Below are 25,981 nucleotides of genomic sequence, written 5' to 3'. Positions count from 1 at the left end.
TTTGCAAGTAATTTGCTAATGATGTTTTAGTGGGAAAACCTAGCTAAGCAAAGCACTGACCAAGGCTGGGGAAAATTTGAGACTGAGGGTGGATTTGGCTGCATCCAGAGTCCTCTGTGGAGGGATCTGGAAAAAGCAGAGGGTTCATTCTTAAGTCCAGGAATGGAACAGGATTCAGTAGCTTCTAGACTCTCCAGAGTCCAGAAGGCAAAAGGAACTCCATTCCAAACCCTTGAGACTCAACAGGAGACTATTCTCAGTATAATGTCATCAGTTCCAAAGGCTGTCCTTGGTGTAATGCTGTCTGAATGGGTTTTCTTTCTACTTTTGTATAGTACATAATGTCTTCTATGTTATGCTCTTTATGTAATTTATAATTAAATGTTCCTTGATGCTTTAGTAAATAATCAGGTGCACCCTGCTATCTCAAATCTTGTTAAACTTGTCTTGTTTATAATAAAGTTTTGTTAAATCACCATATTATATCAATAAATATATTGCTATTTCTCTCTTAAGGGTAAAGGGTATAATTCCATCTGCAACCTCTTCAGAAAAATGAAATTATGCTGGCAATTTTTTAATACGTCTCAGAGTTTCAAGATAATCTAGATGCATTTTGGGGCCAACTATCAAACAGGCATTTTATGGTGCCATAGTTTTGCATAAGCTTGTTCCACAAGTAACTCTGGTAATTAATTAAGGCTTGTAGAAATCACTTACTGAGAGGATGGACAAAGGATTATTTTTCCCTATGCTATTTTCATATACTATTTCCTGTTCCTCAAAAAGAAATTCAAATATTTCATTTCTTATTTCTGAAGAGATGGAAATGTGATGCAGTGCTCGTTAAACATCCACAGTTGTTTTCTCATCAACTTCCATTAGGTCCCATTTTTAGATTTAATGATTTCTCAATTCCCTTAATAATCTCCAAGCCAAGATCAAGCTCATTTGCTTTTTTAGTGCACTCATTGGTCAACATGCCTTCCTTCCCAGATACTCTCTCACATCAATATTAGCAACATCGGCTGAAACACCTCTCTTCCCACTGAAGTTAAATTCTACTCGAAAAGGCAATTCAACATAATTAACCTCCTGTCTCTAATGTCTTCAGTGCATCAGACAAAGTGGTTTCCTTTCACTGGAGCTCTGTAATAATAACCTTGTAGATAGTAGCCAGTGACTGTATGGTAAGATTTGTTTTCACCATGCTCAATTTTGCCTCATGACTGAAACATCTTAAATTACAACTAAATACCATGAGCAATAGAATTAAAATTAATTTATAATAAAAAAAGAGAAAGAAACAAAGCATGCATTAACAGATGCTAATGCTATGTACTTCACCAGTTTAGTTAACACAATTGACTTGCTTGTAAACAAGAGAAAGACTTCATATATACATCTCCAGTGCAAATGATGGGTTAAGTTTCAAGCCATAAATACAATCATGTTAGGCTTCACCTGATTGGTAAAAAGAGTACAATAGGCATTACCATGAGGAGTCTCCAGAAATTCATCAGGAGTTGAAGAAACTAGTGTGAGCAAGTTCTGGACACAAGGAGCTGAAAACAACCTTGGTGTCTGGAGAGCAGATTTTCCCTGGTGAATGGGATTCATAGCTGCAACAGAAGGAAGCAGGTGGTGAAGAAAGGAGAGGTGTTAGAGGAAAAAAGGAATTAAATGATCTAGTCTAACCATCAGCCCATTCCAACCGTGCTCACTAAACCAAGAAGCTCTTCCTGCTTGCATCCATGCTCCCTCTCAGAAAGATGACAGAAAGATGTCAAAATCAAAAGTAAAATCTCACAGTGGCATTGAAATGACCCTGCCATTGTCTATTCACTTTTTCCACACAGTCCTTGTTTGTTTCAATGACCTGTATGCAGTGCAGCAGCTTTCTAGATTTTCATGGTATTTTTAAGTCTAAATTGCGTTATCTACTCCAGCTACTGTAGAGATATTCACAAATAATACTACAAAATTTAAAATTAGCATTCATTAGCTAATTCCTTTGTGGCTGCAGATAATATTATTTATATGAAACTTTTTAAAATCAATATGATATCTTTCCAATACCAAGAGAATACATTTAAAATAATAACTTTTTTTTCATGGTGGACAATTATATTCCATAATGAAGATAATGAAAGATAGACCCTTCATTTTCATGGATAAAATTCTGCATTCCAAATGGTAAAAGACATTCTCTTTGCTGTTACACAGGAAGATTTTTTCACAGCTTTGAGCTAAAAAAATAACCTGGAGAATAAAACATTCTATGAAGCAGCAGGTGTCATTCAGTAGATGTGTAAGAATTCCTTTTGCATTCTCTGAGAATAGCCAGATCCCCTTCTTATGCTTGTGGTGCAAGTGAATGCAGAGCAAATGGGGTCAAAGTCTACTGTCAGTCAGTGAAGTTCAGCACAATGTAATCTTTCCTGCCTTTCAAAAATATATGGGTTTTCATTTATAATTTTTTTTTTTTTTGGTTCCTAATAAGATTAACTTCTTGATATTATAGTCTCCACCTTTTTCCCTATGTAGATTTTCTGAGCACAGACATGTCTTATTAGTTGATTTTACTCAAAAGCTCAAAAGCGACACTCAAGTGACCACGCTCTTCTGAATCTTTCTTTTTTAATATGGTCACTGGACGGAATTTATTCATTTTCCTCATATGCTTAGAGAAAGATGGCATAAAGCAAATAAAACAGCATCCTTTGTCATAAAAGAAAGCTACAAGATATTTTATTATCATGATTTTGACTGAAAGGTTTTATTAGCAGGCAATATGGGCCAGACGCTAAATCAATTTCATTAAGTAAATGCACCTCCAAGAAGCTTCTGGCAAGGCATATCTTGTAAAGTGGAAAATCCTTCCCACTGATGCAAGCCGGAGCACAGTAATGCATTACGTCATTCTAAATTGGATCTTGCACTTAATGCCAATGAAGACAGCTCCTCCATAGGAGGAGGAGTGAAGTCATTAATAGACCTCTGGGCTTGCTTGCTGAAGAAATAAAAGGAACATAAACAATTTTTGGCACTGGGCAATAAAACTCTACCAGTGGTATTTCTTTTATGTACGTTTGTCTTGATTGCTATAGTCAGTGCAGAACAGCAGAAAAGAGCACAGACCTAAGGGGGAACATAACTTCATACACCTTCCTCACAAACACAGCACTTGACCCATTTCTTTCTGCACAACAGAAGCCACTTCGCAAAGCCATGTGACAGCCAGCAGCGCTTATCAAAATGAACTCTAGCAGAAAATGGAGGTGTACACTAAGCCACTTCGCTTTCCCTCTTCACTTCGGGCTCATGCACCCAGGCAGGTCTCACGCTGACCTTCAATCTCTCAGCCCCCAGCAAGACAAGCCTGGCCCCAGGGTGGAAGAGGTGCCAGCAACTCCTGCCCCACAACCTGAAGAGAGGAGAGGGCCAGCCACCATAGCCACAGCTCCCCTACTTCTCCAAAGACCCCACAGCAACAGGCAGATGCTTCTGGCATCAGGCATACACGACTCCAGAGCAAAATTCTCTTGCACAGACTCAAAGAGCTCCTCCACTGAGGGAAACCTCCAGATGAACCAGGCATTTCTTTCTTAAAAGCCCTTGCTGTCTTCAAAGCTATCAGTCTTGAGAACTGATGAGAAAGTAAACACGTTGCATTGCCCACTAGATTGGAATTTTTTCTCCCTCAGAAAAAAATTACTATTCTCCTTTGAAGTATCACAACCATATATCACTCCACATGAGTCCACTTTGAGACTGAACATATCGTAATCATATCTGACAGACGCATTTAAAATGACTAAAATTGTGTTAAGTCTCTCCTGGTCCCTCTTCCCTAGCTTGTACCTTCATTCATGATCACTGGTCAGGTTTCTGCAGTGTAACAAAATCCACTAACTTTGGGCTTAGTAGCCTTAACTACATGACAGACGAGGCCGTACAATAATGTTGCTGACTGTAACAATCTTTTCTAATTTGGATGTTAATAGCATTAGTCTAAGCCCTGCAGAGTCACCTCTGCTTAGGAAACGGTGCCTGTTTTATTTTGATTCTTCAGGCATGCAAAAAGAATTAAACTTCCTGCACTGTTTATGTGGCCCCTAAATGCAGATGGAGCATAATATGTTTTACACAGAGACCCTCTGCCCTCTTTCCAGACTTATAATCGCCAGTTTTCCTACTCTGCTTGCCTTCAGCCTCAGGAATTCACAGGCTGAATACATGCCCTTGTGGCAGCTGCAGTAAACTTGAAGCTACAAGTCTTACAAACAAGGATCAAGAAAAACAGAAAAAAGAAAAGACAAGAAGGGGAAAAAGGATAGGAGGAAAGGGAAAAGGAAAGCTTCTGCCCTTGTGTATCTATTTTCTTAACGTTATTTTTCTCAAAACGCTTCTCTCAATATAGTCAGAGAAGCAGTGTACTTGCAGTGTACTTACATACATATGTATATACATATACGCATTTGGTGGGGGACATAACATGAGAATTAAACGGCTCTTGCAATTAAACTATCCTGATTCTTCTTGGACTAAATGCTTCATTATATACCTTTTTTTTTCTTTCCCCAAATGATCATTTTACAGCTTACAATAGCAGTGTGAAATGAGAGGTGCAGCCTTCAGCGGTAACAGTAAAAAATCAGGGCATGCCTCAGGTAGCCCCTCATAGCCACAGCTGTCCTACTGACCCACAAAGGGAGAGACCATCCCAGAAGGGAATGTGCCATGCTTCAGTTCTTCTGATTTGTGTTACAATCCATCCTTCATTTGTTCAGCCATTCAATATACATAATTGGCCCAATTTTGATGGCTTATCAAAGGAAGGGTAAGAAAGAAAGGTGAGAAGATGGAAGATGCCTAAACTGATCGGGAGCTTCCTCTAAGTTTTGACTTTCTCACCTGATACTGCCCACAGAGGCAGAAACATTAAATCTATGCATACTCATCTTCAGAAGAAATCAGTTTACTCTCAAGGATCTTTGCTTGGGCAAATGTGGCCCTACATTCCCACACAGACCAGAAGAGACATGTGGAAGACTGATGCTCCAAGGGCAGCAGCAGGAAGTAGCACTAAGTGTGGCAGCCTGCAAGAAATGATACACAGAATAATAGAATGGCTTGGGTTGGAAGGGACCTCAAAGATCATGAATCTCCAACTCCCCCTGCCACATGCAAGGCCACCAACCTCCATATCTAATACTAGACTAGGCTGCCCAGGGCCCCATCCAATCTGGCCTTGAACACCTCCAGGGATGGGACATCCACAGCCTTTCTGAGCAGCTGTTCCAGCACCTGACCACTCTCATAGTAAAGAACTTCCCCCTGACATCCAACCTAAATCTTCCCTCACTCAAAACCATTTCCCCTTGTCCTGCCATTATCTACCCTTGCAAAGAGTTGACTCCCGTCCTGTTTGTAGGCTCCCTACAAATCATCCTTCATTGCCATCTTGATTGTTTACTCCTCAGTGCCTGTACTTTAACCTCAGTGATTCCAGGCAATTCTACAATACTAAGTAAACACATCCACTAAAGTATTAAAATTGCCATTACTTAAAGCACTAAAACAAATATAGAAGTCTTTGGCAGGTTATTGCTTACGCTGGAGGCATAAAGAAAAATAATTTGTTCCCTTTTTCTCTTGCTCCAGCTTGGTAGATTACCTGTAAAACATCCATGTAATCATGTATGGTTCTTATTTTTTTCTCTATGAAAAGCAATTTCACAGTCAAGGATTCCCCTTCACAGAGGGATACTGTTTACCAAAATGCTATTCAGAAATTGTGTTTTTCTGAAAAAAAATACCATTATCAACAGTAAAGAAAATCTAAATAGGAGGGCTGGAACTATCACTCATAAATGACATATTTTGAAATTTCCTCCCTTTTTACACTAGCTAAAAATAATAATAATTCAGCAATGTTTTCAAATCAAAGATGAGAAGAAGAGCACAACTGATCCTGCAAAGATTTTGTCTTCATCATGATTAATTCAGTTCTGTGAGATAGCAATAGAGTTTTTACAGGTCTCATCGCACCATATTATAAAAGGCAAGAGCTTTGAGAAATTGCTTATTACATTGACCTTGAAGAACTGAATAACAGAAAATGAAAAAAAATGTGTTGTTTTTCCTTTAATATTTGTTTTACAGAAAAAGGAGAGGGTAACAGGTGTGATTTATAAGTATTTCTATTGATTGTCTCTAAGGTACACTAAAAAGTGCTCTCAGATAACACAAAAGGTCTTGATACCTCCAGTGTAAATAATGCATATTCAGTTAGGTTTCTATAGGTGCCTTTCAGGAGAAAAAAAACAGACCTGAAGAAAGCAGGAGCTGGCAATGGCTGAACCTCACACTTCATAAGAAACAGAAAGTCCCGACATTTTTGTGATCTGGTAAAAATGATTCTCCTTAATATATATATGCTGCAAGGTAGGCACTAATCCAAACTAGCGCCTGGGCTCCCTCAACAGTCTCAGAAGAGGAAGAAATGTATCCAGAGCACATTATGTCCTGCCCTGAGACAGGTGATTCCCTCTGGTAACAGCAGACTAAGTAATGATGAATCCCATGGTGTAGATACATGTCCCATACAGAAGTCAAGGAAAGCTACGCAGAATTCAGTTTTAATTTATGAGGGAATTATCAGCAGAACATCTGGAGACATTCCTACAGAGTCATAGGGGTAGAAGATTAAAACAAGCGAGATATACAAAGTTACTGTGACAGGAAAAATGAAGTGGCTTTGTCACAAATGGCCATACTGCCATACCTGGTCAGAGGCATAAACTCAGTGAGGAACAGTCCAGACAGATATGTCTTTTGTTGACACAACCAATAGTAAACAGAAGGAGAGCTGGTGCACAAATCCTCTCTTAATACAATTAAAGCCTCTCCTGAAAGCAGAATTCCTTCTGAGAACTGGGCACTGGTCTTTGAACTATAATTCCTGAAAGAGTTATTATTCTACGTCCTGCAAGAAGGCCTGAGCTCTGCAGGGCAAGCTAAACAAATAGTATTAGGTACATCCTATACTCTGCAGAACTGCTTTCTCATCTAAAATTCTGAAGCATACCACCATTCAGTAGGGAGCGATAGCATATTTCATTAATTTTTGAATCTATTTCAATGACCCTGCAATCGGTGTGCCAGCCTGAAGCAAAGCATTATTTATCTATGTCTAAAATGCATTTTGAAAGATGGATAAAAGGGACAAGGCAACAATTACACACGTTTTATAGCAATCATGATTGCTATATCCAATGATTAATAAAGATATTGAAAATGATAGTGACAAAGATAATGATTAATATTCTAGTAACATTATTAATTTTCTAGTCCACATGACTATACATACATTCATCAAATATGTATTCAGTTCACTATGAATTAAGCTACCTGTCTTAAGCGGGACAATACAAACAACTGGAAAGAAAGGTGATGCTTCCCAACTCTTCAGTGACTGCCATTCCTCTAACAGCTGCCTTGCAGGGATATGCAGGGCAGCAGGCTCCAGTCATAGCCTGGCTCCAGGTAGCAGCACGGTGCAGAGACCAGGCCACAGCAATGGTGCCCATCCCCAGTGAGCATGGCCACTGGCTCCTGCTCTGCCACAACCTCCTTGGCTATTGGCTTTCACCACCATTTCTCCAGACAGCACTGCAGGGAAATTGAGTTGCAGAGCATGTTCAATTGCTGGGCTGCATCAAGGAAGAAGATTGCTATGTTGCAGCAGGCGTGTCTAAGGGGCTGTCCTGTGGGCTGATCCCCTGTACTGTTTCTCCTGTGGCCCATTTACAGTCTAGGTCATTTTCCCATTCACTGCTTCCTGACCAAAACAAATGCCCTCAACTTCAACTGGAGGCTCCAGACCATGTGTTTTTTGTTGCCCTTCCCTCGATGAGCAATATTTCCAATGAGAACAAGTTCCCACACACTTCTGTGATGTTGAGTTGGAGTCCTGTGGGGTGATACTCCTGGCCTGCTTCTGCCAGAACACTGCAGTTTTTCCATCTAAAGGTGTTTTTTAGTATAAAAACTCAAGTTTAGCATGTGGCTAAACTTGAATCAGAAGAAAGGATTAGGAAGGCAAAGGAATAATTATACATTAATTCAGTGAAGTTCTTGCTGTGAATATAAAAAAGTATGTCAGTAATCTGCATTGATTACTCAGAGAAAATTTAATATGTGAGTGCTGCATTATCTCTGCTGTGCACCTTTTTTTGTTGTGCTTGTACCAACGCATACTTTACAAAGATTAATATGCTCCCATCAAATCCACAGAGTTTTATGAAATCCATGGAAACATCTGGCAAGTACATATCAGATCTTTTTTCTGTGTGTTCCTAGCAAAAAGGTTAGCAGCCAGTGAACTACTCTTAAATGAGAGGGTGAAATGAAATGGATGTTTTATTGATGGAGCAAGGAGATTGCCAGGGATTCAAAATGTGAGGTTGTAAGATAATTTCAGATTGAGTGAAATATCTTCTCCCCTGACTTTTGAAACAGCAAGTAGGTATTGAAAGAGTTCATAAGGTAGAAAAGGATTGCTAAACAACTTCATAGTTTAAGAAGCGAATAAATGCCTTTAATAAACCTGGAATCCTTTGCATGTTTTCACTGACTTGACAGCATAATGATATGAGGCTTCATCTTACATAAAAAAGAGGGAAAGATGATTAATACAGCTTTGTTTGATTCTATCAAAATCTTTAATTAATTCCCCTCCTCTTTCCTTGAACTAATTGAACTTAGCAGTCATATTGGACCATACAACGTCCTATCCTATCCTAGTGAATTATTAGAAAGTGAGCTTAACTCAGCATCAAAATACCTATTGAGAGCCTGATCCATACAGTTTCTTTTGATACCAACTGCACTTGAATCAGATGCTGAGCCAGCTACAACTGGAAAGTTTGCCAGTGAGTGACTGGCATTATTTGACTGATGAAAATAGCAAGGTTTAGATATAGAAAATATTTAAGATACTTGAAGAAAAGCAGCTGATAGTTTCCCAGTATTCACTCTAATAAAGATCTGCTAATTGCAAAATGGGTTGAGGCAGTAACCCACTTTGCTGGGAAAAAAATGTTCGGAATGAGCAAAGTCTGTATCACAGACTTCAGTACACAGCACAAAAAATACTAGAGGTATAAGACACTTGGGAGGTTTACTTGGCAATGATGGTGAGTGTAACTGACAGCCCTCATGAAGGCAATTCACAGAATACCCATGTCTTTCATCCCTATTCTGGAAGAGCTGCACAGCTTCATGCTGACAAGCATTGCAATGAGCCATCTATCTTCAAAACCATCACACGAAGAAGATTTACAGCACATTCACAAAATCTAGCACTAATTTTTTGCAAGAATGTACAATGGATGACTGTTAAAGAACAGGCCTTGATCAGTCATTTGCCATGCTAGGAGGCGAGGTTATCTTCCAACAAGACACCTAGATGAATGAAAGATAAACATAACGTTGGATTTATGTGGTGAAACACAATTTTGTTCTGTTTAAATCAACTAGCTTGACAAATACCTTGCCCTCCTGAATCCTACTTGAAAATCCAAGAGCATATCCAACAAGGCAATTATCAACATCAAAAACAGTGAAGTCACAAAACACAGCCAAATGTTTTCATAAGTCTTGAAGCTCTGATTACTACGCCTGCACATCACCACTTGTATGTAAGCACAGAAACAGACTTATGTAAGCAGGAAAACTGTAAAACATCATTTTACCACAGGCTTCAACCAAGACCTGTGACTGTGAATGCACCTCCACAGTGTAGCCAGAAGAGTCATATATAAGCCCTAGCCATACCTGGGTCAGAACCTCTCTGCCTGGAGTCTCAGTCAACCAGAAGCCAGGTCAGCACAGTGCAGGAGAGAAGCTGGGGTAAGTCAACATCCCTTGTGGTTCAGATCCCTTTTTGCTCCCATTTCAGAGAGGGATTATGCAGATAAAGAATATTATGCATCAAAATGGAAACTACCATGGTAGTGACACCTTGTTAATCGAGGGGAGGGTAAGTAGGTAGAAAAGAAACAGATATTCTGAGCCAGGAAAGAGTGAAGAAAAATTAAGCAAGTGAACCTAGAAAGTAAAGTAAAAAAAGTAAAGTGCCCTTAAAAAGAAAACACCTCATTTAATAGTGATTGTAGTTATTGCTGCTCTAAATGTAGACTAAAAATGGAGAACTATGGACAAGTTGTTCACTTTTAATGAACGGGCACTGAAAACAACTCAACAGTTGTATAGGAAAAATTTTCTAGTCTCTCAGACTCTGAAAGTTGTTAGCTTCCATTCTCCCATATCCAAGAAAATTCCCAGGGTTACTTCATTGGTAGTAAAAGAAACAGAAGGAAAATAGTTGACCCAGCTGGTATGTGGTAAAGACTTGCACTCATCTCAGAAAAACTGTGTGATTTGCTCCTAAGGGCTGGCAGATAAGAATCTGGTCAAGGAGCACGATGCACATAGTCCAAAGCCTGACTACATCAGGACCCCAAGCCTCAAATATCTCAGAAAGCAAAATAAGGTCATTTCTTTGAGCATTCACCACTGGGCAACTTATACACATCTTTGTATGCCTGGGACCTCAGTGCAATAATTAGCACGTTTTCCTTTATTCAAACTGTGCCAGTTTGCACCTTAATCTAAGCCTCATTTACTAAAGGGAGAGATGTTAATGTGCATAACAGTCACTGCCAGAAAAACAGACTGCCCATTTTCTAAAAAAGGTGTGAGAAGATGATCTATACATTGAAAAATTTCTCATTTCCTACTTTTTCCCTAATTACCAACTCAATGAGTGCCCCTTTGTTTTTCAGGTCACTTTCCAATTATATATTACATGTTTCTTTCGTTCCACAACCTTTAATTCTTTTTCAGTGTTGCAGAATTAACTGGACAGGGTTCTTAATCTTGTCTCTACAATGAACTTGTTGTAATTGCAATGAATGCTTTCATTTTGCTGGCGTCTGAAATACGATTTGCAGGAGAAGGAGGGGTGCGGGTTGATGCTAGTCCCATCGTTAACGACATTCTTGCAGGGATTGTAGTGGTGGGAGTAAAAACCCCAAAGCTTTTATATAATAATGAGCATGTGTCTGCACGTGGACTACTCCTTTAAGAAGCCTTGGGCTGGTGGATGAAAGGGGACGCAAGGAAAAGGCAGCCCCACAGACATAGCAGAGGGCAGAGGTTAAATCTGTTGGCATTTTTATCACAAGAATGGTCACTTCACATCCTCTCCCTGAAGGCTTCACTGAAATAGAGGTGTTTGCCATCGGCACAGCCCTACTGGTAGAAGGTAAGCTCAGTTTGGGAACTCAGCAACAAATAATTAAGATTTTTGCCTCCGTTATTCCTGGAGTGCTGGATGGGAACTGAAGCAAATAGCAGCACTTGCAATGCACTGGCCCAGACCTGTGCTGGTTACTGTGTTTGCATTATCAGCGCTTCTGGTGGGCTGCCAGTTGTTTGCAGTGAAGATCTGCTCTGCATGCACAGCCTTACTGTGGTAGGGAAGTACTTTCCACTTAGATTTCTTATCAAGAATTTGGGATGCGAGAATATGCTGTTGACTTTTAAAGGCAATTTCATCTTCCTCAGGGGAAGGATGTTGAAATGACTGATGATCCCTCAATAAAATCAGGCTGCTTGTTTTGTTGGCTATATTTGTGATAGCTATTTTATAATCAAAAATGATAAATCCAAAATAGCCTGTAAACTGCTGCGTATATCCAAATTGCACTAGTGTCATGGAAATTAATGGTTGCTGGGTAAAAGTAACAAACAGAAATGAATGAGCACGAGGTTCAAAAACTTTCATGGCATTAAGAAGTAAAATCTGAAGTAGGAGGGACTATACTCATTTAACGAAGCCAGTATGGGCTTTTCTTAAGATGTTCCCCCTAGATAAGAGATGAACAGAACTGTCAGTTTGCATGTACCTGGCAGATAGAGAAGGACAATATGGCAGCTGGGAACACATCAGTGTGAGTCACTGGCCTCTGTTCGTAGCTGAATCCAGTCAGGGCCTGGGCCCCACTCCTGCATTTTGCTGCCCAGCCAGGAATACGGGGATCCTGGGGTCAAGCAACAGAGGAGAAGACATACAGATGAGTAGAATGGGACAAATGGTCATCAGCACACTCAGTGTATGTGCAGCATGGCAGAGGGAAGGATGCTCACCTTCTATTTGCAGGCAAGCTCAGCCGGAATGCAGCATCACATCTGCCTGCAAAGGAAAGCTGGAAGAGCTGTGCCAGAAATTCTTCCTTGGAAAAAGAGAAGAAAAAGCTTCTGCTACTAACCCAGGAGTCAGTTGCTGATTAAACACAGAATTAACAGCCATACCTGGCCAACAGCAATCAGGGCCTGATAGTTCCATGCATAAATTTGCCCTTCATTCCTGAGGAATGAGAAGCAACAGGAGGACAAGGATGCTGATGTGTGCTGGCACAGGCTAACAGACAGGCTCCTGTTAGGGTCTGGTCCCGGCAGCCCTGCCAGCCCCCACCTGGCACCCACAGGACAGGGACCTGCAGTTGCTCAAGCCCAAGCACAATACTCACTGACAACCTGCACTTACAGCTAGGAACAGTCTGGCACATTTACGTTTCACTGAAGACAAATGGCCATATGACTGCTTAATATTTTCTACGGGGTTTTAGGGTGAACATGCCCAGTGGGTTCACAGTAACACTTTATCTTTGCCATCTGACTATGAAGACTGAATAATTAAACATGAATTTACCTTCCCAGAGACTTTGAGAGAAAAGTGATGAAGTTTTTTTGCTGCAGCTTGTATATCCATTTGCAAAATGGGCAAATAGTGCCGAGAAACAGGAAAACTTTGCATTCACTTTTACTAATTGGACAGATCATCTGCTTTAAGAATAAAAACTCAAAAGTATGTGATGCTGGCCTTTAAGAAAGCAGCATGAGGTGAAGCCTAAAACATCCATAGAAAGAGGGGAAAAAACAAAGCTGATATAGTAATAGTTCTTCAGCACTACTGCAAATGCGATCCCAAAAAACCTCCCATAAAGGCTTGAGCACATTTGGGAGTGTTGGCAGCAGCGCTAACCCTGCAGGTGGGAGGTAAGCTGGCAGGGAAGAAATAAAACCTCACATGGCTCCAAATATTTCTCCTGGAAATATTGTGTTATCTGTTGTGTAATGAAAGACTCTCATCAGCTGTTACTATGGTTATGCCATCAGCCATTAATGTAATTAAAGCAGGAGCGGGATTTCTGACTACACAAAATTATCCATCTTATGTAACTGCAGAATTAAGACAATGAGCACAAGTAATAACACTACTTTAGAGAATTAAGGGATATGGATTTTTTTCTGTGCTACATTATTTCTCCTTCCAAGAAGAACACAAATTAAAAAGACATACTGCCTCTCGTCTAATTGAGCCTTAGAGAAGAGATGTTGAGTCAGAGACTCATCAGAGCTAAAATAATTCCGGCCATCTTGAAAAGGACATCAAAGGACAAAGTTTGAGTTTAAAGCAGTGAAGGATGGGGTTCAGGGCAGCACAGCCAAGTGAGTAGCTGGGGTTTCTTAAGAGCTCCTCTCTGACAATAAACATTAACTTATTTTTTTAAATCTATCAGTGACTGCTTTTTATAATAAGATTATTCCTTTCCATGTAAAGTCTATTGATGAAGGGCAGTAATAAGATTGAGCTGGTGTGATTCAAGCACCCTCTAGGTTAACCCTAGGCAGAATCCCAAAGGCTGACAAGGGATTTCTGTGCTGAAACACAAAAGCGTGTAACAATCTACATTAAACATGACCCATTTCCCTGCCACAGCCAGGTCTGGAGATGCGTGTGCCAGCAGTGTGTGCTGGCTGAGGCTCCCTGTGCAGCTGCCTCCTCTGCAGCTCCCTCCCTCTGACCCATGTATTCCTGGATGGAGCCTGGCAATCAGGTTTCTCCATTAAAGCAAAGCATAGAATTGCAAATAAAATTGAAGCATTTCTTCTCCGCATGAGCAGACACATCTCCAATGAGGATTGAAGCAGTAGCTTCAGCTGTCACCTGTGACTGAACGTCCATAACTTGCAAGCAAATTGCAAGCCCTTTGGATGTATTTACTGTCCTCGTAGACATTTTCCATTTCCAGTTGAGTCACATCAAACTGTTCTGGTTTTCAGCCCTGCTTGGTTTCTGTCTGAATGGCTTGACCATTATTTCATTCCGAAAAATCAAAGAACTCCGAACACCCAGCAACCTGCTGGTTCTCAGCATCGCACTGGCTGACTGCGGGATATGCATCAATGCATTCATTGCTGCCTTTTCCAGCTTCCTCAGGTATGTGCTCCCTTACTTCTACCAGGCAAGTAAAAAAGCAGACTTTACCACAGCCTCGTTAAAGAAACCATTTAACCAGAGAACTTTACTGGTAGTTATAACAGAAACTAACTGAACAGTGAAATAGTCTAACATTTGACTGAACATCCAGACGGACCTCAAATTTATCTGCAAGTCTTTCCACTGTTTATAATGAACTTTTTGACTAAATTTCTTCTTCTGGAAATCTGTGGAAAATGAAAATACAGAACAGTTCGCAGGGAGCTCAAATCAGTTATGAAATTTGATTTTCCACATTCTCATGTCAATCATTCAGTCACGACAGAAACTATATCAAGCATTTTTGTCAGTAATTGCAACCAACAAATTGCAACCATTTACATGAGACCATTTCATGTTTCTTCTTATTCTGTCTGCAAAAAATGTTTGGAAGCCTCAGCCTAACTGGAGTCTTTATAGTTATTGTGAGCTTCCGCTCTGCGTTGAACAGAGAGTTGACCTTCACAAGTTGACCAGTTTCTACGCCCACTGAGTGCAAAATGTTGCACTTATGGATAACTGAATGAAATGTAAATTTCAAACTAAAACAAATACCTTTCCAACACGTAAATGCAGGGTTATATTTTCTTCTCTATATTCAGGGCAAAAATAACTGCTGTAGTACACCAGACACCACAGAAAGGCAAATACAGATAAACACCTACAAGAGACCACAGTCAACTCCTCCACGGCATTTCTCAGACTTGAAAATGGGAGGAGATCACTTTCTCCCCTCCAACAATGCAACTTCTAAACGTGTCTTCACTTGTTCCAATAATTTTCTTAACACCCTGGTTGTTCGTTGACAGGTACTGGCCCTATGGCTCCGAGGGCTGTCAGATTCATGGATTCCAAGGTTTCTTGACAGCACTAGCCAGCATTAGCTCCAGTGCAGCAGTTGCCTGGGACCGGTATCATCACTACTGTACAAGTAAGGCTCTAACTTACCGACCAGTTTTACCTGTATCATGTTAAAAACCAGCTTGTATAGATTTCAGAGAAGCCAAGCAGGCACATACTTATTCTTCTGTGTATCTTTTATGTATAAAGGAATTCTGTCTCCGAGGGACACCTTTCCACTAACCAACCACTAACCAGACACTTTCAGGAACATTTCGCTCTTCCAGATCACATCTAAATACCAACTCTCTTGTCATGCTTTCACATCCTCCATAACTAACCATCAGGGTCCCAAACAAAATCCAGCACCTCAGAGAGAAATCTATGCACCTTGGGCTTCCATCCAAAACCCTGTTTTGTACCAAACAGAGCTTCATGCCCATGCAGAGTTTACTAATTACAGAATGTCAGTGTAGTTACAGAGCTGGCTCTGAACAAACAGCAACTGGCACAGAGCCCACAGCAAAGGCACGATGGGGCAAACAGCACAGCAACCCAATTGCACAGTGCACAGGAACTATGGGGCATGAGCTTCTTCTGGGTTTGTGCTGCATTCCAGACCCCCTTACAAAGGCTGAAATGCACTGCATTTGTCACCAAGCAAAGAATAAATAATCTGCAAATTTTGGTAAAAGCAAAGTCAAGTCATTCAGGAGGAATGTTATTTTCCTTCTCTTAGTGAAGGATGTTTTTTGTTTTTCTTAACAATGTAGTTGTTAACTATCTCTGACACTCTAGAGCTGGAGTTTATGGAAATCTAATATTAGACAGGGAGGCTGACACAGGAAAATAAATTTGCCTTTTTTGCACACTTATGAAAGCATCATTTTGAGTTAGATGAAAAATGAGACTTTACAGGAATGTCAGATGTATGGATCTATAGAGATAGGCACAGTCTTTTGTCACTGAACTATCTCCCAAACATTGGTGGTGTTGGATTTGTGAGAGAAAAATTCTGCTGAATAATGGTGCTGAGATGGTTCGGTGTCCACAGAGACCATTGAATTTGTGCTAGCACACCAGCTGTGCTCCAGCCATGACTGCAGTTAGGGAGAACTGGGAAATTAGCGTATGTTCTTAGCATGGAAGTCAGGAAACACAAGTATGTGCATTGTCGTCTGCTGTAAAGCCAACCAGAGCAATCTTGTGAGCACTGGCACCAACAAATCTTGCTTTCTTATGCATATGGCACTCAGGGATGATGCTCGCCTTTGTCCACTAAGATAGACTTGTGGTGGCTGCTCCAGGGGCCTCACCTCCCCCAGACACCAACCATCACAGTAAATGCATCAGCTTGGTACCTGCTAGTCTACGCTCTCTCATTTTGCTCTAGTCAGTTAGTATTTCAGAAGTTAGTACGAAAAGACAGAGACGAAGCAGAGGGTGTGCAATGTTTTCATCTGGAAAAGGGAAAGAAATGTGACATTAAACACAAACTTCCTCTGAAAGCAAATTCTAACACTCTGTAATGCCAGGAACGCCCCAGCCCCTGCTATTTGGCCACTCTAGCAGTGGTGTGGGAGCTCTGCCAGCTGGGAGAAATGACAGAGAGCCTCCATGCAGGCCTGCAGCTTCCCCCTCTCCTGCTGCAGCTGGGTGCCTTCCAGACAAATGAGGAGCCTGGAGTACCCCCACATGAGCACACCATTCCCAAAAACACTGTGTCCTCTTGTCAGCACTAATAGAAAATGGCAGCCCTCCTTTCCTTGTGCTAAAGCACAAGATGTCCAGATCACTCCATATAAAATGTCCTAAATCAAAGTTTAAAAGCTGGCCAGGGAAGAGACTGCTGAGTTGTAGCACTTCAGTGCCACCTTTAACATTCATACAGCCATTCCGGCACAGCCTCTATATGATTAGAACAGAGAGTGTTAAAACAAACCCAGAGCACACAGTGAACATGGCTGACTGGGTGATATGATTGAGGGCACAAAGGTTGCCAAATTTTTGTTCTGAAACTTTTGTCAAGGACTCATCTCAGGCAAAGAAATGGCATTTTTTCACATCCAGACAAAGGCCCCAAATAATGTAGGCTGCAAGCTGCATCCATACCAACACCCCCTGGACAGTAAAATGCATTTGGAGCGAGAAGAGTGGCATCTGTACATTATAAGAGAGCAAGCTTGAAAAACAAGCGTATCTTTGGGAAGATATTTTACTCTCTGCAACATTGACTTTAATGCTTTAGTGCCGTGCACTCCTCCAGCCAAGAGCATTGTACATTAAGGGCACAGACAGATATACCCTAAGGGCACAAACTTCTTCACTTTGCTCAAATAGTTATGTACTGATGACCAAACAGCTGCTGTTACTGGGCATTTTGAACCAAAAAAAGCAAAACAAGAACAGGTGTTCTTAAGAGCTTATTCTCTTTGGCTGTTCCAGTAAAACCAGCCAGTTCCCAGTTTCATCTATCACATGCTGAGCATGAGAATGATTAAATCTTATTTCATAGGCCTGACGTACCAAGCCTACAGGCTATGCTGTGTTCTCAATCCATATATTAAACCCCTGTTGACACTCACGAGGGTTGCATGCCTGTACAGAAGGTACAAAGCACCTTTGGCTAAAAAATAATGCTATCAACCTTTTATCTTCATCTTGGGAACTAATACTCTTCCCAGATTCGCTTACACCATCCTTCATGTTTTTATGTCCTAAGAGTTTCCAAGAACACTTCTATTACAGCATTCCTCAAGCAGACACTCAATTATCAAGAATCAATTTTTTTGAGGAAGAACATACCGATGAGAACATGAGAGCTTACGATGATGAGGAGGAAAAATAAACAGATCTTCCATCCATTCTGGATGCTAATAACACGAATCAAAACATCCTGATGATTTCACACTAGCGTTTAAGAATTAGGGGGAAAAGGAAAGTCTGAAGTGATTTGTCAGTGCTTTTCTCAGTAATACAACAGAAAAGAACAAAATCAGCGGGGATTTCACAGCAACATTCAATTAGAACAAGTAGGGCTGCAGAGTTTGTATCTAATCCTTAACGTACAAAGAAATCTGGGTTGTGATATCAGTTTGGGAAGATTAGCAAACTACCATTTGCTCCAATTGCAGCTGTCAGCTCAGCCAGATTAGGGGCAAGTCCTCACCTCCTGTCACATTGCGGCAGCCACCCTGTCACACGCTCTCCATCTAGTCATGCTCCTCCATCCGTTTGCAAGATGAAACACCAGCCTTTATACAGCTCTTGCATTTTTACTGAAGCAGGATGTAATTACCAAGACGGCTTTATGGTCATAGAAGACTGCAGGGAAAAAAAAAAAAAAAAAGGGAATAAAAATATCCCATTTCTTAGGTTATTTTAAAGAGCATTTTTTCCTAATGGCTTTTTTTTTTTTTTTTTTTCTATGCACAACAGAAGCCATTACATAGTGCAGTTTTCTTATCCCTACAAAAATATGGATATTGTGTTCTCCAGTCTCTGCTACTTTTCCCACTGCACCGGTGCCTATTTTATTTTGGACTGATATACATCATTCTCAACAAGACATTTCCAGATATTATTTGTCTTTGACAAACTTTACCAATTTTAATTGATATGCGCCATTCGTAAGCCTGGGATGAGCTGGACTGTTCTGGAATATTTCAGCTGTTACAACGCTTTGTCCCTTCCACTTTAGAAAATCCTGTTGACCTTTAGTTTGACAAATTCCTTTTGAATATCAGCCTGAAATCCAGTTGAAAGGTAGCCACTGTGTCACAGATATATTTTTTGCTCTTTCTGTGAAAATCAGCTTTATATTTAGCCAATTTATAAATCTTCCAGAGATCTAAATTCACAAACGTTTCCACAGATAACAGTTTACAATTGCACCACTAAAGACTAGCTAGCATTATTAGAAGTGTTAAGATTCCATGCTCTACCTAGTGCTTTCTGAAATAAAAGCTTCAGACATTACAATTTTAGTACTCTTTTAACAATTTAGTTTTGTTTGTGATCATGAACTCATTCTATTCCAAAGTAATCTTACAGAAGACCTATAAAATTCCCCATGTTCACGTCTCTCTGTTTGAAAAGGAAAAGTTTCCCTCTTTCTCTTTGACGGGCCAGAGCACAGGAGTGATTAGGCTTAATGAGACCAGACTGCCAGCACTGGGCTCTAATTAAGAAGAATTTCTTTGAGCGTATGCTGAACTCCATATATACACATCTAACTGAATTAGGACCTACATGGCTATTACGATAAGTTACACCAGTCCACAGAAGGCATTTAAGGTGAAGCAATGGCCTGCTCAGTATGACAGCAACTGAACTGCTTTCAGCTTGTTGATGCACTTTGGCCTCTGAGAGGACGTTATGGCCATGTGCATTGAGGGCTGTTCTTTCAGCAATCTTGCTTTTTTTCCTGAGTTTCCAGCAAAGCATACTACCGAAAACTGAAACAATTTGTTTAACATCCCTTGGGGCCAGAGGAAAGACATGCAACTGGCACCAGGACTGGCAGCCGACGTAGCAGCAGCTGGCAGGCGAGAGCTTCCCCTGCTGTTCTGTGCACAATGACAGCACGTGCAACTTGCAGCACCCCACATATCCGTGCATGCAGCTGGATCACTCACCCCCATCAGTGCAGATACTCATGAGCTGCCTTCAGTATTTTACCAATACTGCTCAAGTGGCAAATTTCATCCATGCAAAGATCTTTTTCTTACATGCAGAGATCTGTAATCCATCCATCTTCATATCGTAGTAGTCTGCAAAATTAAAGGATGGAGAGCAAAGAGAGCAAAGTTTCTGCTGCAAGATATCATGAAAAACAATTGCTATCAACTACTTTATAGGAAAAATGAACAAACAAAAAAGAACAAGCAACGTTTAGTTTGTGTGATGTTTTGTTTGCTTGTTTGGTTCTTTTTCCAGATTATCAGGAGAACTTACCATTTACAAAACTATATTCCCAAAACAATAATGCTACTTTTGTCATGAGTGTGATGTAAAGGAAATACAATTTAGATCTAGGTTTCACTGCAGCTGCTCTTGGTAATGCCTTTTTAAAACATGCTAGAATGTATAAAAGACAAAGCAAACCTGACAGCTTGTGTAATAAGCTGCGTCCTGATTGAATTTCAAGTTACAATTGCTTAAAGCCAAGCTACAAGAAGGATGATGCTGTAGAACACAAATGGAAATGGAAGCTCTGGATCAGTAACAACACTAACATGCTTTCTTGAACATATACTTGGGAAGGAGGTAGCTCTGAACAGATATAATATATGCTACATTGCTGCTTTGAATTGGAAGGTTAAGAATAATTACAGTAATTTCTAACATGCTTGACTCAAATTTCTAGTCCTTAAATCACAAGGTATTCCTTTTTTTTTCTCCCCCATTGATGTAATCTATAGCTATATTAATGTCAGTATAACTATAAATGATTTGAGCCTTTGTAGCTGAAGTACATTGTCTTTGTGGGAATCATACAAAAGACAGGTATTAATCATTATTAATCATCAATAATAATTATAACAAAGAATGTCTAAAATGACTAAAAACATCAATGGATTTTTTGCTACCTACCATATTAAAACAAAGTATTTAATAAAAATGATTTATTTTTCCCTTAGTATTTGAATTGCAACGTGTACCCCTTTGTTTCCCAGAACTCATTTTTGAACATTTGCAGCAAACAATTTCTTCAAGCCATTCAAACTCTTCCCTCGAGAACTACTGAAAGATGAGAATCATAGAATCACCATTCCTATGAATTGGGAATTTCACTGACACACCTTACTACTATCCTTCCTTAAACCAAAGGAGGGCAGCACAATCCAAAATAGCTACTGTGGAGTTTGTGGTCCTTCCTGAGGCATCAATCCTTATGGTATTCAGCAGCCTTCAGCAGGCAATCCTGGCAGGCTCTTCACCCATAAGTCTGCCCTGTACACCTGGTAGGAGGGCTCACCTCCTGCTCACGTCCCACCTCCAGTCCCTCACCTTCTCAATGAAGGTCAGAGTTGCCCTGAATCCTGCTGGCCTGCTGGCGTGATGCCACTGTCAAGAGCAAAGGAGAAGACTGCTTCCCAGGCTGAGTGAAAATTGCATCATTACTTCCCTCTAATGGGAGATTTGATTAGAAAGGAGTAGTGGGCAAAGTAGTACAGCTGGCGTCATGGGCAATTCAGTCCAGGCATGATTGTGGACGTCAGCCCTGGTAACCAAATTATCCAGGCCTCCTTACATGCAGGCAGCGTGACTAACACAATGTTCTGCTCAGCAGGGAAGCCTGCCTGCCTTCTCCATGAAGAAATGCTTCCTGCACCTTATAAAGCTCCCAGTCTTTTATTTCATTCATTTACTTATTCTAGTGGTGCCTTATGGAACTAGATGAGATAGGCACAAGTGAGTGTTTCTATTATAAAATTAGAAAGAAAAAAAATAATGACCTTGAGCTTCTCATTTCCTGTTGTAAGCAAAGCAACGATCTTAAGTAATCTCAAAGTAATTTGACTAGTAGTATTTTAGAACAGGATCTGTTGTCAAGTTAAGTGCATATATTCATATATATGCCAATAACTATCATTTTTAGAACAATGTACGTTGAATAGCCACGTGTCCACCCCTCAGGTCCAGGCAGGAAGGAAGCATCAGGCGTCAGGTTCACAGTCACAGCCCTGAGCTGACCCACACCCTGCAGCAGAGCTCTAGTTCTTCAAGCACTATTTATTGTGTTGCCTCATGCCTTCTGCTCTTTGCCCCCCCTGAGTCTTCAAACACATTCCCAAAACACAAGAATATAGTTTGTTAACAGCAGCTGTATCTCAAGCACGGTACAAAGCTGAGCAGCAATATAGCATTTGGGTAAGGCATGTTGAAAAAGTACTGTTTGTTATTCCTAAAGTCAGAAACTTCCCTCAGCTTTTACACAAGATAGATATCGCTGGACTTTGGTCAGCTTCAAGCTACAGAACACAGAACTGCTTGTTTCTGTCTCAGGCCTGGAGGCCAGGACTCTTTGCTCTGACCACACAGCCCAAGAGCTTTGCCCAGAGATTTTGTGTCAGGCATGCAGATCTCCTTCTTCTTTTCCTGCAGGGAGCAAGCTGCAGTGGAGCACGGCCATCTCCATGATGGTGTTTGCGTGGCTGTTTGCTGCCTTCTGGGCCACTATGCCCTTGCTGGGCTGGGGGGAGTATGACTACGAGCCCCTCCGAACCTGCTGCACCCTGGACTACAGCAAAGGGGACAGGTGAGGATGAGCCCATCTCTCATGGGAGAGCAGAGCCTAGCTGTCACCTACCTACTGTGGTGCTGGGATAAGATATGCACAGCCCAAGGCTGCCTCCTGTACACAGGGATGGCCAAAGCCAGCTTCCTCCACAGGAAAAGCTGGCACTGGGATTTCTGCCACTCCCTTGCTCATTAGTCATATGCTGCATCTTTTGGGGGTTTAGGACTTGAAACACTTTATGGTACTTCTTTATGCAGTCTAGGCCTGATGTCCTAATAAGGATGCCTGGGGTTAGCAACCAAACGCCTGCTGTGACTGCAATACTGTCCATCCCACATGCAACAGCACAACACAACTTTAGAAAATTTTAAGCCTAAAAGCAAGCTAACAAAAGTGGTTTAGGCAATTTTTAAAAAACAGATTAATTAATAAATGCAGAAAGTTTACAGAGATGCACAAAAGAGAAATTAACCACCTCTTTTTTCCCTCCTCACCCTCTCCAGAAATTATATCACATTCCTTTTTGCCCTGTCCATTTTCAATTTCATGATCCCGGGCTTCATCATGATGACAGCCTATCAGTCCATACACCAGAAGTTCAAGAAAAGCGGGCACTATAAGGTAAGAAAGCTTCCTCTGCCACTGCAACTGCCTTGCCAAAATAGGGCTGCATCCAGCAGGGTGAAAGCCTTCAGAAATCCAGTTTCTTCTACAGAGGCTTTGGCTCAGCTCCTTCTGAACTATCTCATCACTTCATGCTGCTCTGAGCAGGAGGGTAGCATGGAAATCCCATTCTCAGTCTCAATTTTTGACTGGACACAGCCACATCTCCCCCAATCCAATGGGGAAAACCCCTCAGAGGAAGCAGTTGGAGTAGATGGCTCCAAGGATTCCCCTCCGCCACCATTCCAGTTCTAGTCACAAAACTGACACACAGCACACAGTATCTGCTAATAGCACCACCCAGAGAAAATCTGCTCAGGAAGGATCATTGTTTCTAGTTTTGCAACAGGTTCATAGCTGACAGCCCTGGAAGAACCACACCACCACAAGGAAACAGAGATGTGTGGTGCAGGGGAGAGAAGAACTTTCCTAAGCACACCACATTTACACTCGGCTGAGGAAATTCAGAAATTTCCATGAGCTGGGAAAAATGAAACTGCTCAGGAGTGGTGGGTTTATGGGAATGTAACGTGGTGATTCTGCCAGCTGTTCTTTTAGATTTGGGGTGCTATGAGTTGATGTTGTGTGCATCCCAATCCTTGCACTTTGTAAGGACTGTCACTTCTCAAGGGCGATGTGCAGAAACAGTCAGGCAGACTGGTCTGTAGCAATCCGGAATACATACAGATGTATGCCCTCTCCATATTTCTCAAACAAATGTTGGTTTTCACTATTATGAATCTTTTCTTTCCAGTGAGTTTTTGCAATAGCTTGTAATTTTTCCTATACCACTTCATAGCAATGAATTGAAGCAAAGTAATTACAGTGGTGAAAATTTGTAATCTAAGTGTGAAAATACCACCTCCCTATTCATCAATATTTGTGATGCTTTCAGAGTTTGCCTGCCTTCGAGAAGTCTGCCAAAAATCACTTCATCTGTTTTCAGAAGCATGCATTGCCCTTCCCCTTTGCAGTATTACTGACTGCACGCAGCACATACACTGATGTCGCAGGCCAAGCTCAAGGTGCTTCATCTCCTCTGCCCAGGAAGGACTGTTCACCCCAGCCCCACATCAGGTGCAGGGCTTCAGGCTCACTGTGCAGGCAGCCCTCAGCACAAAGGGGGCTGTGTTCACAGGCCTCCAACACTGACGGCTACGGCACTCTGCTGGGCAGTGCTCTCCTGCTACTGGGCATGGCCTCAAGGATCTTTCCTATCTGCCTGTTGCAGTGTGAGGTTGTGAGACAAAAACAAAGACTGTGTTGCTCTTGTTTTTCAGTTTAACACTGGCTTACCTTTGAAGACGCTGGTCATTTGCTGGGGTCCCTACTGCCTTCTATGTTTCTATGCAGCAGTTGAAAACGTGATGTTCATTTCACCAAAATACCGAATGGTATGTCTGTGGCACCTGGAGGAACTCTCACACATTCCTTTCACATTCTCCCCTCCATTCCCAAGGAAAAATACCAACCTAAACACTAACAGTCCTATTTGATATAACATCTGTTACGAGTAGATTGTTTACATGAAACCACCTATTCGTCTACCATTTTTAAGGCAAAATAGTTTAGCACAGCAATACAGCAGACATTATAACTACTGCTTAGATCAAGCTGAATTTGAGGATTATGCTTTTTTGTTGTGTGTTTTTCTTCAGTAGTCAGTGCAGAATCGCAGCCTGCACTGCTTCGTGGTAGTGGGTGTGGAGGCGATGGGTTGATGATCTCAGTGGTCTTTTCCAACCCAAATGATTCTGTGGTTTGGAGAAGCATTTTGTGTCCTGTCCACAGTGAAGTACCACCTCAGAGTTTTCAGTTTTGAAGAGACTGCTTGTCCCATTCATTTTCCCTCATCCTCCTCTCCTAAGAGAGGCTGAAACTCTTGAAGTTACGTTTCCTTTTTCCTATGAGCCTCAGTTCTGAGGTGCCTCCAGGACTCACTGATATTACAACGTGCCTCTCAGCTTCCATTCATTCATCAGCCCACTTTCAGATCAGTAAAAGCGTTACTGTATGTAGGTACTTAGCGTCCTACAAAGTATGTTAGCAATACTAGCCCGCTTACTCATACAAAGGTGTCCATGGCATACCCTCCACACCTCATGTTCAAGCTCTGCTGAAATATCCTAGTTTTGGGTGATGCTGATCTAACTTTCCTTTCCTGGAGATTGTCCTTTCCTAAGTAAGAGGCCTCAGCTGAACAAATTGCTTTCATCTTTCTCATCATTCCAGAGTAGCAAGCTGCTGCCGTCGGGGAAAGGTATTTGCTTGACAGAGGGAAACTGAGCCCAGACTAAAATCTGCCCACTGGCTCATCTGCACATTTTTCTATCGTGTCTCCCTACAGATTCCTGCCATTATTGCCAAGACGGTGCCAACCGTGGACAGCTTTGTGTATGCCTTGGGCAATGAGAACTACAGAGGAGGAATATGGCAGTTCCTCACAGGACAGAAGATTGAGAAAGCAGAGGTTGATAACAAAACTAAGTAACCCATTACAACCTCAAGCCACATTAATGCAGGTACACCAGTGAAAGCAACGCAGTAGAGGAAGACATGTACACTGTGGTATGTACATGCAAAGGTGATTCCACGTTGAAAAGGCTGTGCACTGACTACAAGCAATGAAAGAAAGCCCCATGGATTACTGTTGAAACCATCATGAGCTGCTTGTCAAACAAGCTGCCACAAACCTGTCTTGATTGTCATCAGTCTCATTTTATATGTCACTGCAAATAAACTGTACGCTGGAAAACATTTTTTTTTCTCCTGATAGCCTAACATAAAAGCTCAGCAAATTAACTGAAGTAGGGTATTCATTTACACAGTGAAGCCTC

At 41.3% G+C, this 25,981-nt stretch overlaps 1 protein-coding gene and 1 long non-coding RNA gene across 2 annotated transcripts in view; one reads left to right on the top strand and one right to left on the bottom strand.

The window, feature by feature from the left end:
- Positions 1–25,981, bottom strand: part of LOC128078020 (uncharacterized) — a 173,673-nt gene that overhangs the window by 129,592 nt on the left and 18,100 nt on the right. The window lies entirely within an intron of this gene.
- On the top strand, positions 11,257–25,845 carry RGR (retinal G protein coupled receptor). The gene is made up of 7 exons (XM_052677808.1): positions 11,257–11,335; positions 14,200–14,356; positions 15,205–15,326; positions 22,346–22,499; positions 22,985–23,102; positions 24,425–24,538; positions 25,492–25,845. The coding sequence occupies exons 1-7, from the start codon at positions 11,257–11,259 to the stop codon at positions 25,633–25,635; spliced, it is 888 nt and encodes a 295-aa protein (XP_052533768.1). The 3' UTR covers positions 25,636–25,845.

The sequence above is a fragment of the Tympanuchus pallidicinctus genome, unplaced genomic scaffold, assembly GCF_026119805.1.
Source record: "Tympanuchus pallidicinctus isolate F22 unplaced genomic scaffold, pur_lepc_1.0 scaffold16, whole genome shotgun sequence".
NCBI classification, from domain to species: domain Eukaryota; kingdom Metazoa; phylum Chordata; class Aves; order Galliformes; family Phasianidae; genus Tympanuchus; species Tympanuchus pallidicinctus.
The sequence above is the reverse complement of the archived record's forward strand: the minus strand, read 5'-3'. Positions and strand labels throughout refer to the sequence as shown.

Excerpts from the sequence above, each read along its gene's own strand:
- RGR (XM_052677808.1), top strand. The coding sequence starts at position 11,257 with ATGGTCACTTCACATCCTCTCCCTGAAGGCTTCACTGAAATAGAGGTG. Across the intron at positions 11,336-14,199 it reads CACAGCCCTACTGGTAGAAG|CCCTGCTTGGTTTCTGTCTG; the intron begins GTAAGCTCAGTT and ends TCTGGTTTTCAG. Across the intron at positions 15,327-22,345 it reads GTATCATCACTACTGTACAA|GGAGCAAGCTGCAGTGGAGC; the intron begins GTAAGGCTCTAA and ends CTTTTCCTGCAG.